At 47.0% G+C, this 13,094-nt stretch overlaps 1 protein-coding gene across 1 annotated transcript in view; it reads left to right on the top strand.

Moving 5' to 3' along the window:
* The window catches only part of LOC139538902 (receptor tyrosine-protein kinase erbB-4-like), a 591,021-nt gene that overhangs the window by 568,487 nt on the left and 9,440 nt on the right, over nucleotides 1–13,094 (top strand). The window contains exon 21 of the mRNA XM_071341463.1: nucleotides 10,160–10,315. Coding sequence (XP_071197564.1) covers nucleotides 10,160–10,315 — 156 coding nt within the window. The remainder of the gene's footprint in view (nucleotides 1–10,159; nucleotides 10,316–13,094) is intronic.

Here is a 13,094-nt window from a genome sequence, read left to right as displayed (position 1 = left end):
TGGCTCTAGTAAAATAATCACTCTAGGAAGTGTCAGCATGTTGAAAACTGTTCTCCTCTTATATGTTCTACTCTACTCTGTTCTCCTCTCCTCTTTTCTGCTCTCCTCTGTTCTCCTCTTCCCTGTTCTCCTCACCTCTGTTCTCCTCTCCTCTGTTTTACTTTCTTCTCTTCTCTTCTCCTCTTCTCTGTTCTCCTCTCCTCTCCTCTGTTCTCCTCTCCTCTCCTCTGTTCTCCTCTCCTCTCCTCTGTTCTCCTCTCCTCTGCTCTGTTCTCCTCTCCTCTGTTCTCCTCTCCTCTGTTCTCCTCTCCTCTGTTCTCCTCTCCTCTGTTCTCCTCTCCTCTGTTCTCCTCTCCTCTGTTCTCCTCTCCTTTGTTCTCCCCTCCTATCCTTTGTTCTCCCCTCTGTTCTCCTCTCCTTTGTTCTCCTCTCCTCTGTTCTCCTCTCCCCTCCTCTGTTCTCCTCTCCCCTCCTCTGTTCTCCTCTCTTCTGTTCTCCTCTCCTCTCCTCTGTTCTCCTCTCCTCTGTTCTCCTCTCCTCTCCTCTCCTTTGTTCTCCCCTCTGTTATCCTCTCCTTTGTTCTCATCTCCTCTGTTCTCCTCTCCTCTCCTTTGTTCTCCCCTCCTCTCCTCTGTTCTCCTCTCCTCTGTTCTCCTCTCCTCTCCTTTGTTCTCCCCTCCTCTCCTTTGTTCTCCCCTCCTCTCCTTTGTTCTCCCCTCCTTTGTTCTCCTCTCCTCTGTTCTCCCCTCCTTTCCTCTGTTCTCCTCTCCTCTGTTCTCCTCTCCTCTCCTTTGTTCTCCCCTCCTCTCCTCTGTTCTCCTCTCCTTTGTTCTCCCCTCCTCTCCTCTGTTCTCCTCTCCTCTGTTCTCCCCTCCTCTCCTCTCCTCTCCTTTGTTCTCCCCTCCTCTCCTCTGTTCTCCTCTCCTTTGTTCTCCCCTCCTCTCCTCTGTTCTCCTCTCCTCTGTTCTCCTCTCCTCTGTTCTCCCCTCCTTTCCTCTGTTCTCCTCTCCTCTGTTCTCCCCTCCTCTCCTTTGTTCTCCCCTCCTCTCCTTTGTTCTCCTCTCCTCTGTTCTCCCCTCCTCTGTTCTCCCCTCCTTTCCTCTGTTCTCCTCTCCTCTGTTCTCCTCTCCTCTCCTTTGTTCTCCCCTCCTCTCCTCTGTTCTCCTCTCCTTTGTTCTCCCCTCCTCTCCTCTGTTCTCCTCTCCTTTGTTCTCCCCTCCTCTCCTCTGTTCTCCTCTCCTTTGTTCTCCCCTCCTCTCCTCTGTTCTCCTCTCCTTTGTTCTCCCCTCCTCTCCTCTGTTCTCCTCTCCTTTGTTCTCCCCTCCTCTCCTCTGTTCTCCTCTCCTTTGTTCTCCCCTCCTCTCCTCTGTTCTCCTCTCCTTTGTTCTCCCCTCCTCTCCTCTGTTCTCCTCTCCTTTGTTCTCCCCTCCTCTCCTCTGTTCTCCTCTCCTCTGTTCTCCTCTCCTCCTTCGTGGTATTTCCCTACCTCTGCTAAATGACTCCTGACAGAATGCATTTGACGGCAGCCTCGTCGATTCAGCTTTTGTCTGTGTCTGTGATATTAACATAATTATAACCTGGGTGGTTTGAGCCCTGAATGCTGATTGGCTGACAGCCGCGATTTATCAGACCATATACCACGGGTATGACAAAACCTTTCTTTTTACTGCTCTAATTACATTGGTAACAAGTTTATAATAGCAGTAAGGCACCTCGGGGGTTTGTGGTATATATCCAGGCACTCCGCTTTGCGTCGTGCGTAAAACCGGAAGCTAGAGTGGAAACCGGTCGCATTCCGCTTCGCTCCTCAGGTAGTATCACATTTTCACATTCTCATTTCATTTCATTATAGTACAACGGTTTGATTTGTTTAATCTTAGCTAGCTACTTAGCCGTCTTTGTATCAAAGATAATTGCGTAGCTAGCCAGCTATTCTTCGTTCTTTTAACGTAACTTTTAACGTAACGTAGTCAACACTGCTACCTAGCCAGCTAGCCACCGAGCAGCAACACTGTAGTAACTATTACATTCAACGGAACGACTCGATTAGTGTAGTGTTAGCTAGCTACATAGTTGTCTTTGCTGTCTTTGTTTCTAAGATAACTGCGTAGTTTAGACTAATTCGGTTAGCTAGCCAGCTATTTTTCGTCCTTTTAACGTAACGTAACGTAGTCAACACTGCTCGCTAGCCAGCTAGCCACCGAATAGCAACACTGTAGAAACTATTACATTCAACGGATCAACGGAACGATTGATTAGTGTAGTGTTAGCTAGCTACATAGTTGTCTTTGCTGTCCTTGTATCTAAGACAATTGTGTAGTTTATACTAATTAACGAGCCAGTTACCGAGGTTACATAGCTAGCTACCGAGGTTACCTAGCCAGCGACACTCTCAAACAAAGTCAACAACGCAGCCACTGCTAGCTAGCCCACTTCCGCAGTACTGTATCATTTTAATAATTTTGGTCAATAAGATTTCTGCAACGCAAGCTTAACTTTCTGAACATTCGAGACGTGTAGTTCACTTGTCATTCCAATCTCCTTTGCATTAGCGTAGCCTCTTCTGTAGCCTGTCAACTATGTGTCTGTCTATCCCTGTTCTCTCCTCTCTGCACAGACCATACAAACGCTTCACACCGCGTGGCCGCGGCCACCCTAACCTGGTGGTCCCAGCGCGCACCACCCACGTGGAGTCCCAGGTCTCCGGCAGCCTCTGGAACTGCCGATCTGCGGCCAACAAGGCAGAGTTCATCTCAGCCTATGCTTCCCTCCAGTCCCTCGACTTCTTGGCACTGACGGAAACATGGATCACCACAGATAACACTGCTACTCCTACTGCTCTCTCCTCGTCTGCCCACGTGTTCTCGCACACCCCGAGAGCTTCTGGTCAGCGGGGTGGCGGCACCGGGATCCTCATCTCTCCCAAGTGGTCTTTCTCCCTTTCTCCCCTTACCCATCTGTCTATCGCCTCCTTTGAATTCCATGCTGTCACAGTTACCAGCCCTTTCAAGCTTAACATCCTTATCATTTATCGCCCTCCAGGTTCCCTTGGAGAGTTCATCAATGAGCTTGATGCCCTGATAAGCTCCTTTCCTGAGGACGGCTCACCTCTCACAGTTCTGGGTGACTTTAACCTCCCCACGTCTACCTTTGACTCATTCCTCTCTGCCTCCTTCTTTCCACTCCTCTCCTCTTTTGACCTCACCCTCTCACCTTCCCCCCCTACTCACAAGGCAGGCAATACGCTTGACCTCATCTTTACTAGATGCTGTTCTTCCACTAACCTCATTGCAACACCCCTCCAAGTCTCCGACCACTACCTTGTATCCTTTTCCCTCTCGCTCTCATCCATCACTTCCCACACTGCCCCTACTCGGATGGTATCGTGCCGTCCCAACCTTCGCTCTCTCTCCCCCGCTACTCTCTCCTCTTCCATCCTATCATCTCTTCCCTCTGCTCAAACCTTCTCCAACCTATCTCCTGATTCTGCCTCCTCAACCCTCCTCTCCTCCCTTTCTGCATCCTTTGACTCTCTATGTCCCCTATCCTCCAGGCCGGCTCGGTCCTCCCCTCCTGCTCCGTGGCTCGACGACTCATTGCGAGCTCACAGAACAGGGCTCCGGGCAGCCGAGCGGAAATGGAGGAAAACTCGCCTCCCTGCGGACCTGGCATCCTTTCACTCCCTCCTCTCTACATTTTCCTCTTCTGTCTCTGCTGCTAAAGCCACTTTCTACCACTCTAAATTCCAAGCATCTGCCTCTAACCCTAGGAAGCTCTTTGCCACCTTCTCCTCCCTCCTGAATCCTCCTCCCCCTCCTCCCCCCTCCTCCCTCTCTGCAGATGACTTCGTCAACCATTTTGAAAAGAAGGTCGACGACATCCGATCCTCGTTTGCTAAGTCAAACGACACCGCTGGTTCTGCTCACACTGCCCTACCCTGTGCTCTGACCTCTTTCTCCCCTCTCTCTCCAGATGAAATCTCGCGTCTTGTGACGGCCGGCCGCCCAACAACCTGCCCGCTTGACCCTATCCCCTCCTCTCTTCTCCAGACCATTTCCGGAGACCTTCTCCCTTACCTCACCTCGCTCATCAACTCATCCTTGACCGCTGGCTACGTCCCTTCCGTCTTCAAGAGAGCGAGAGTTGCACCCCTGCTGAAAAAACCTACACTCGATCCCTCCGATGTCAACAACTACAGACCAGTATCCCTTCTTTCTTTTCTCTCCAAAACTCTCGAACGTGCCGTCCTTGGCCAGCTCTCCCGCTATCTCTCTCAGAATGACCTTCTTGATCCAAATCAGTCAGGTTTCAAGACTAGTCATTCAACTGAGACTGCTCTTCTCTGTATCACGGAGGCGCTCCGCACTGCTAAAGCTAACTCTCTCTCCTCTGCTCTCATCCTCCTAGACCTATCGGCTGCCTTCGATACTGTGAACCATCAGATCCTCCTCTCCACCCTCTCCGAGTTGGGCATCTCCGGCGCGGCCCACGCTTGGATTGCGTCCTACCTGACAGGTCGCTCCTACCAGGTGGCGTGGCGAGAATCTGTCTCCTCACCACGTGCTCTCACCACTGGTGTCCCCCAGGGCTCTGTTCTAGGCCCTCTCCTATTCTCGCTATACACCAAGTCACTTGGCTCTGTCATAACCTCACATGGTCTCTCCTATCATTGCTATGCAGACGACACACAATTAATCTTCTCCTTTCCCCCTTCTGATGACCAGGTGGCGAATCGCATCTCTGCATGTCTGGCAGACATATCAGTGTGGATGACGGACCACCACCTCAAGCTGAACCTCGGCAAGACGGAGCTGCTCTTCCTCCCGGGGAAGGACTGCCCGTTCCATGATCTCGCCATCACGGTTGACAACTCCATTGTGTCCTCCTCCCAGAGCGCTAAGAACCTTGGCGTGATCCTGGACAACACCCTGTCGTTCTCAACTAACATCAAGGCGGTGGCCCGTTCCTGTAGGTTCATGCTCTACAACATCCGCAGAGTACGACCCTGCCTCACACAGGAAGCGGCGCAGGTCCTAATCCAGGCACTTGTCATCTCCCGTCTGGATTACTGCAACTCGCTGTTGGCTGGGCTCCCTGCCTGTGCCATTAAACCCCTACAACTCATCCAGAACGCCGCAGCCCGTCTGGTGTTCAACCTTCCCAAGTTCTCTCACGTCACCCCGCTCCTCCGCTCTCTCCACTGGCTTCCAGTTGAAGCTCGCATCCGCTACAAGACCATGGTGCTTGCCTACGGAGCTGTGAGGGGAACGGCACCTCAGTACCTTCAGGCTCTGATCAGGCCCTACACCCAAACAAGGGCACTGCGTTCATCCACCTCTGGCCTGCTCGCCTCCCTACCACTGAGGAAGTACAGTTCCCGCTCAGCCCAGTCAAAACTGTTCGCTGCTCTGGCACCCCAATGGTGGAACAAACTCCCTCACGACGCCAGGACAGCGGAGTCAATCACCACCTTCCGGAGACACCTGAAACCCCACCTCTTCAAGGAATACCTAGGATAGGATAAAGTAATCCTTCTGACCCCCCCCCCCCCCTTAAAAGAGTTAGATGCACTATTGTAAAGTGGTTGTTCCACTGGATGTCATAAGGTGAATGCACCAATTTGTAAGTCGCTCTGGATAAGAGCGTCTGCTAAATGACTTAAATGTAAATGTAAATGTAAAACAAAACTTTAGCCGTGGTATATTGGCCATATAAAACACCCCTTGTGCCTTATTGCTAAAATAATCCTAGGTGAGGTCTGAGTAGTTTCTGAGTGACTGAAGTGATTTATCTCTGTGGGCTGGTAACGGGTGGCCCCAGAGAGATACTACCAGCATCCTAAGACACTAGACTACCACCACGTCCTGTGCATAACACACACACGCATGCATGTACTCACACACCACACACGCAGACACACGGAACCATGCATGCACCCTCCACCACTGTGCCCTGTCTCCTCTGCCTGTCTACTGTATGTGTTTATCCTCTGCTGTGGTTTAGCTGAAAGCATTAGAACCTGCTTCCCTTCTCCTTTCTCCCCTCACTCTGCTATCACACACACACTCCCCTCACTCATACACACACACACTGTTGTCCCATTTCTTTTCCTGTTCCTTGTCCCCCCCCCAAAAACACACACTCTCATTTGTGATAGGTAATTAACATTAAATAATTGGCAAGCCATCCATTTTCCTTCCACTGCTTAATTGTCTTGAAAATGTAGGAGATTACAGAGAGCGAGAGATGTATGCTCAAATAAGACTGTCAGGACCCGTCAGGACCACGCACAGCGTCTGGCTGCCACTGAACACACACACACAGTCACACACAGTTAGTCAGTGAAATACACACTCTCACAGTCTCTCTCTCTCTCTCTCTCTCACACACACACACACACACACACACACAAAACTGCACTTAACGAATCACTCTCACACACCTACTCCTCCACCACACCACACTCACAACCTCTCCTATACCCCAAATCTTCTTCACTCTTTCTCCATTTCTCTATTCCTCCCTCCCTTTCTACCTTCCTCCTTCCCTCATCCAAAGAACACACAGAGAGCCAAGCAGTGTCCATATTTCTGATAGTTGTCTGCCTGCGTCAGAACAGATCCATTCCCTTTCCCACCTCTGTGTTTAGCCTTCCATATCCACAGGTAATTGACTTTTAATGGACAATTAATGCTGAGCCATTCATCACACTGAATCTGAGCTGTGTTAAAGAGGGAGACACCAAGAGAGAGAGATAAAGGGAGAGAGAAGGTGGAAAGAGAAGGAGAGAGAGCTGGAGAGAGAAAGAGATGGAGAGTGAAGGAAAGAGAGAGAGCGAGAGTGAGAGCAAGAGAGAGAGGGTCTGTAGCGGATCGACAGCACAGAAGAGCAGAGGAGAGACTCCCACTCTGACAGCCTGCTTTCGTTTCAGATGGATGGGTGACAGGGTTCAAAGAACGTTAGAATATGGCAGGGATTATCGTGGATGTATGTGTGCGTGTGTGATCACTTGTGTGCTTGTGTGAACGTGATATATTGTATCATAGCAGACACATCCCCTATACGAGGGCTATCACTTCATTTCAATTTGGCCTCTGTAATGGAGAATATCAACACTAGTATTGACCCACTCTCTTTCTTTCCACACCGCTCTTCCTTCTCCTCTATCTCCCCCCTCTCTCTTTTTCTTTATTTTTCACTCTCTCTTTCTCTCTTTCCACACTGCTCTTCCTCCACACTCCTCTTCCCTCCACACTGCTCTTCCTCCACACTCCTCTTCCTCCACACTCCTCTTCCTCCACACTGCTCTTCCTCCACACTGCTCTTCCTCCACACTCCTCTTCCTCCACACTGCTCTTCCTCCACACTGCTCTTCCTCCACACTCCTCTTCCTCCACACTGCTCTTCCTCCACACTGCTCTTCCTCCACACTCCTCTTCCTCCACACTCCACTTCCTCCACACTGCTCTTCCTCCACACTGCTCTTCCTCCACACTGCTCTTCCTTCGCCTCTATCTATATCTCCCTCCCTCTCTCTCTCTCTTTCTCTCTTTGCACACTGCTTTCCCTCTATTTTCTCTGCAGTGCCTGTTGGTATGGAAGGCCTGTCTCAAACTCCTCTTCAATACCCCCCTCCACCCCCGCTTAGAGCGAGAGAGACGGATGGGAAGAGAGTGAGAGATAGGGAGAGATAAAGAGAGGGAGATATAGAGGGAGGAAGAGAGAAAAGAGAAAGAGAGAAAGTGAAAAAGAAATGGGTGTGGGGGGAGATGGGCAGTTCTGCCATGGTGTTTTCTTCTTTCTCCCGAGACGGCCCAAATGAGCCAGAGTAATTATAGCCTTACCATTGTAATCTCGCCTCTTATACCACCTCCCCCCTCCTCCTCCTCCTTCCTCCCCCTCATCCCCCCCATTCAACTAAATCTAATTTGTTATGGTTTCAAATAAGACCTGTTCTCTGTTCTCTTGCTACTTCGCCCCAAAGTACCTTCTCTTACTCTGAGACCAACTTAAATAGGTGAATTTGTTTTTATTATTCTTCAGAGGCTGGGGCAATCTTGTAGCGATGTACAATGAGGACTATAGTTCTATAGCACTGGTTAGTCCAGCTCCTACTGTGGCTTTGGGATTGAATACCCTTTCATTGCTATGTGGCAGGGCCGGTCTGTGCATTTTGCTCTGCTATCAAACTCAGGACCCTCTCAGTGTGTGTGTGGGCTGCTGAAGTTCTTGATTTTTCTCTTTGTTGTTCTTTAGTTCTTCCAGACACTGTGCTCCTCAGTTTTCAGATCAGTTCACACTCACATTTAAATCTCCTCCCGGGACTCGAGGGGACAGTGTTGCTGTGTTGGAGGGATGGTGATAGGAGCTGAAACATCGGGGCTGGCTGAATTATATTCAATTAATATGAAGACTAAGGAAGAACAAATGTGTATATATTTTTTATCTCTACATTGAACTTCAGTCTGCAAGACTATTTTGGGTAAGCAGCTCAGATATATAGCTTTATCTACATGTTTGTCTTGGTGCAGGGACTCCTGACCTCAAGTGTCAAAGGGAAACAGAAGAAACCCTGCTATACAACAATAGCAGCGTTGACATGCATAGGGTCTCTGCTACACACTCCCTCCATACACACTTGAATCAATTACCCCTTATTGTTCTCTCCTCCTCACAGTACATTTCTGGATTTTTATCACGCAGATACACTATATATACAGAAGTATGTGGACACCCCTTCAAATGAGTGGATTTGGCTATTTCAGCCACATCCATTGCTGACAGGTGTATAAAATGTCAATCTTCATAGACAAACATTGTCAAGTAGAATGACCTTCCTGAGGGGCTCAGTGACTTTCAATGTGGCACCGTCATATGATGCTACCTCTCCAACAAGTTCGACTAATGTCTGCCCTGCTAGAGCTGCTCCGGTCAACAGTGCTGTTGCTGTGAAATGGAAACATCTAGGAGTAACAATGGCTCAGCCACAAAGTGGTAGACCACACAACTCACAGACCGGAACCGCCGAGTGCGTAGTGCCAAGTGCGTAAGTGCGTAGTGCGTAAAAATCATCTGTCCTCAGTTGAAACACTCACTACCAAGTTCCAAACTGCCTCTGGAAGCAACGTCAGCACAAGAACTGTTCATCAGGAGCTTCATGAAATTGGTTTCCATGGCTGAGCAGCCGCACACAAGCCTAAGATCATCATGCACAATGCCAAGCGTCGGCTGGAGTGGAGCAGTGGAAACGCGTTCTCTGGAGTGATGAATTACGCTTCATCTGGCAGTAAGATCTGGGTTTGGCAGATGCCAGGAGAACGCTACCTGCCCCAATGCATAGTGGAGGAGGAATAATGGTCTGGGGCTGTTTTTCATGGTTTGTGCTAGGCCCCTTAATTCCAGTGAAGGGAAATCTTATCGCTACAGCATATAATGACATTCTAGACGATTCTGTGCGTCCAACTTTGTGGTGACAGTTTCGAAAAGGCCCTTTCCTGTCTCAGCATGACAATGCCCCCATGCAAAAAGCGAAGTCCATACAGAAATGGTTTGTCGAGATCGGTGTGGAAGAACGTAACTGGCCTACACAGAGCCCTGACCTTAACCCCTTCGATCGCCTTTGGGATGAATTGGAGCCAGGCCTAATCGCCCAACATCGGTGCCCAACCTCACTAATGCTCTTGTGGCTGAATGGAAGCAAGTCCCAGCAGCATTGTTCCAACAATTAGTGGAAAGCTTTCCCAGAAGAGTGGAGGCTGTTATAGCAGCAATGGGAGGACCAACTCCATGTTAATGCCCATGATTTTGGAATGAGATATTCTCAGAGAAAAAAAGACTCTGTCGGGTGTTATCGCTGCAAACTATCTATTCATTAAATTGTGTGTGACACTTCATTTTTAATTGTTAAAAAAAAGTATGAAACTTTGCCAATACACTGTTATGAAACGGATTCTTCTGAAGAGTCAAATCAATTATGATGGTTAATTCAAGTTTTGCATATCTGATAATATTGGTGATAGTTTTGTGTCCAAAAGGTATGTGATGTTGTAACTGATAATGATGGTGATAATAATGATGATGATGATGATTATTATAATTTTTCTGATAATGATGACAATGTTTCTTCACTGTTCAGTAACAGTGTATGTGTGTTTTGCAGGGTATGATGTACCTGGAGGAGAGGAGACTGGTGCACAGAGACCTAGCAGCCCGAAACGTGCTGGTCAAGTCCCCCAACCACATCAAGATCACTGACTTTGGTCTGGCTCGGCTGCTGGACATCAATGAGAAGGAGTACAACGCTGACGGGGGCAAGGTAAGCATGGCCAGGAAAAGAGAATGTATGCTCCAAAAACATGACCTTGTGCTTTTTCTCTGTTTCATTCTCACTACTCCTTTCTCCTCTCTGTCTGTTCTCTGTCACTTCTATTCTTCTAGATGCTTGTATTCCCCTCACCGTAGTGTGCTGAGTGAATAGCACACACACCCTCCTCTTAAAGTAATCAATAGGTTGCTTCTCAAATGGAACCCTTTATAGTGCACTACTTTTGACCAGACCCCTATGGGCCCTGGTCAAAAGTAATGCTATTTATAGGAAAAGGGTGCCATTTTGGACACACTCAAGATAACACAGTGAATCAGTTCAGCTGTTTAAGCTGCAGCCAGCCTCCTGCGATGTGATTCCCATCCCACTGTGTTGTGAGCTCTCTGTGGGGGGCAGCTCTTAGGCCAGGGGGAGAAAGGGCTGTTTCCTGCCTGGGTTTATTCCTCTCCTCTCCTCTCCTCTCCTCTCCTCTCCTCTCCTCTCCTCTCCTCTCCTCTCCTCTCCTCTCCTCTCCTCTCCTCTTCTTTAAAAAGCCCTGAAGCTTGTTCTATTGTATAATCATGATACTGTTAAAACCTCTAAGGGATGGGTGTCCCTAAACCGGGACGGTTGTTGCTAACGTGTGCTAATGTGACTAGAATGACGTTGTATACAACAGCCAACTTTCCGGGACATAGACATTTCTTATACGGGCAGAAAGCTTAAATTCTGGTTAATCTAACTGCAGTGTCCAATTAACAGTAGCTATTACATTGAATGAGAGTGCACAACAACAAAAAACTTTTATCAAAGCAAATGGTTTGATACATTCAACTCTGAAGGTAATTAATGTACTTACATTCAGTAATAATGCTCTGATTTGTCATCCTGAGGGTCCTAGAGATAAAGTGTAGCATAGTTTTGTTTGATAAAATCCATTTTTATGTTCAAATGTAGGAACTGGGGTCTACAGTTTGACCCCACTGCTGTCTCTGACTCCACACCCACCCCGCCCGGCCATCTAGATGTGTGAAAGTTAGTGAATAAGCTAATGATCCATCATGTATGACATTCCTGGGAGTGTGTAAACTTACGTTATTTATTACCATTGCATTTTTGTATGTTCGCTATAGTTATGTACTTAAAAATGTATCAATTGACCAATTCGGAACATTTGGGCAAACTCCTTGCAGATTTGATACAGTAATATAATATATGTGCAGTAATATAATTCTTTGCTGGATCAGTCTGAAACTTTGCACACACACTGCTGCCATCTGTAAATTACACCTAGACTCCTATCTGAAAGTATGGCCTTTCTCTTGCATTTCAAAGATGATGAGAACAAATGATCTTTTACCAGATCTAATGTTTTATATTCTCATACATTAATTTCACATTTCCACATTCTTCAAAGTGTTTCCTTTCAAATGGTATCAACAATATGCTTATCCATGCTTCAGGGTAAAATCCTTAAGAGATTTTAAAGTTTTTTTTTTTTTTAACTGAGCATATGACTATAACTAATGGGAAATACTAATGTGGGTAGACATCTAAACTGGGTTGTCTCTGCGTCCCAAATCCACCCAATTCACTTTGTAGTGCACTACTTTTCACAAGGTGGGTCTTATAGGGCTCTAGTCAAAAGTAGTGTACTAAATAGGGAATAGGGTGCCATCTGGGACATTGCCCTGGTCTCTAACATCACACTAGCTATGTTTCCATTAATTGTCGACATTTAGAAAGTTTGTATTGAAAATAGATGCGACAACTGCCTGCTAGGGTGCGTTTATATGCAATAACAATTTACTCATATTTGCTATATTCTAATCATGTGCCAGCATATCACCTATGTACATGCAGGGGTGATACTTGCACTCCTGTAGATCTGAAGTAATTGGTTGGTGAAACCTGCCAGCCAACCAGAAAACAAGGCAGAGCAATTCAGGTATTGTTGAAAGTCAGAACATTCCGGGCAAACAAACATGATTGTTATAAAGTTGAGGAATATATATTAGAAAGCAGTAGACCTTTAAAATGAAATGTGGAGTAGAGCTTTATAGTTACGTGATGACATCACGTTCCCCGTGTACCTTTAAAATTATTCAGGAATCATAATTCGTTCAAAAAACACCGTTTCCATCATCATTTGTCTCAATTAAGAAAATTAGACAAAAGAAAAATCCCCCTCGTCGAGCGGATACAAATGTTGTGGATATTTAGAAAATGTATCCTATATCTGCTGTTTCCATTACACATCAGTCCCCCAAAATTTGCAACATTGCTTTTTTCGAATAATCTTGGGTCAATGGAAACATGCTTAATGACCCTGCAAAAATGGCAAATGGTTTTCATATTGACAAAGATTTGTGATGGTTTTAGAAGGCTTTAGCACAACAGGAGCTCGATACTGTGGCTTTGCTGAAATAAAATGCTATTTTTGTGTTTTCGTTTGAGTTATTTTAGCTCAGTGGGCTTTCATTCATATTTAATTTATCAAGTAAACATACACTATAACTGCCTTGTTGGCATAGTATTTGCAGCATATTAGCACACAGGCCTATATGGCATACAAACAGCTTTAGTGAAGGTTAAGTTGACCCCAAATGGATCAGTAAATAGATAGCAACTTTACTCCCTTTTCAGACTAATCTTGGTCTGAACACAGCTCTATAACAGTTTACTATTCCTCTAATTGGGTCATTGACATAGGAACAACAGGAAAACTCACATGATACAAATACATCCGTAATATTTATATAGGGTCAGAATTAGACATCATGGGCTGATT

This window comes from Salvelinus alpinus, chromosome 14 (genome assembly GCF_045679555.1).
Source record: "Salvelinus alpinus chromosome 14, SLU_Salpinus.1, whole genome shotgun sequence".
Classification (NCBI taxonomy): Eukaryota; Metazoa; Chordata; class Actinopteri; order Salmoniformes; family Salmonidae; genus Salvelinus; species Salvelinus alpinus.
The sequence above is the reverse complement of the archived record's forward strand: the minus strand, read 5'-3'. Positions and strand labels throughout refer to the sequence as shown.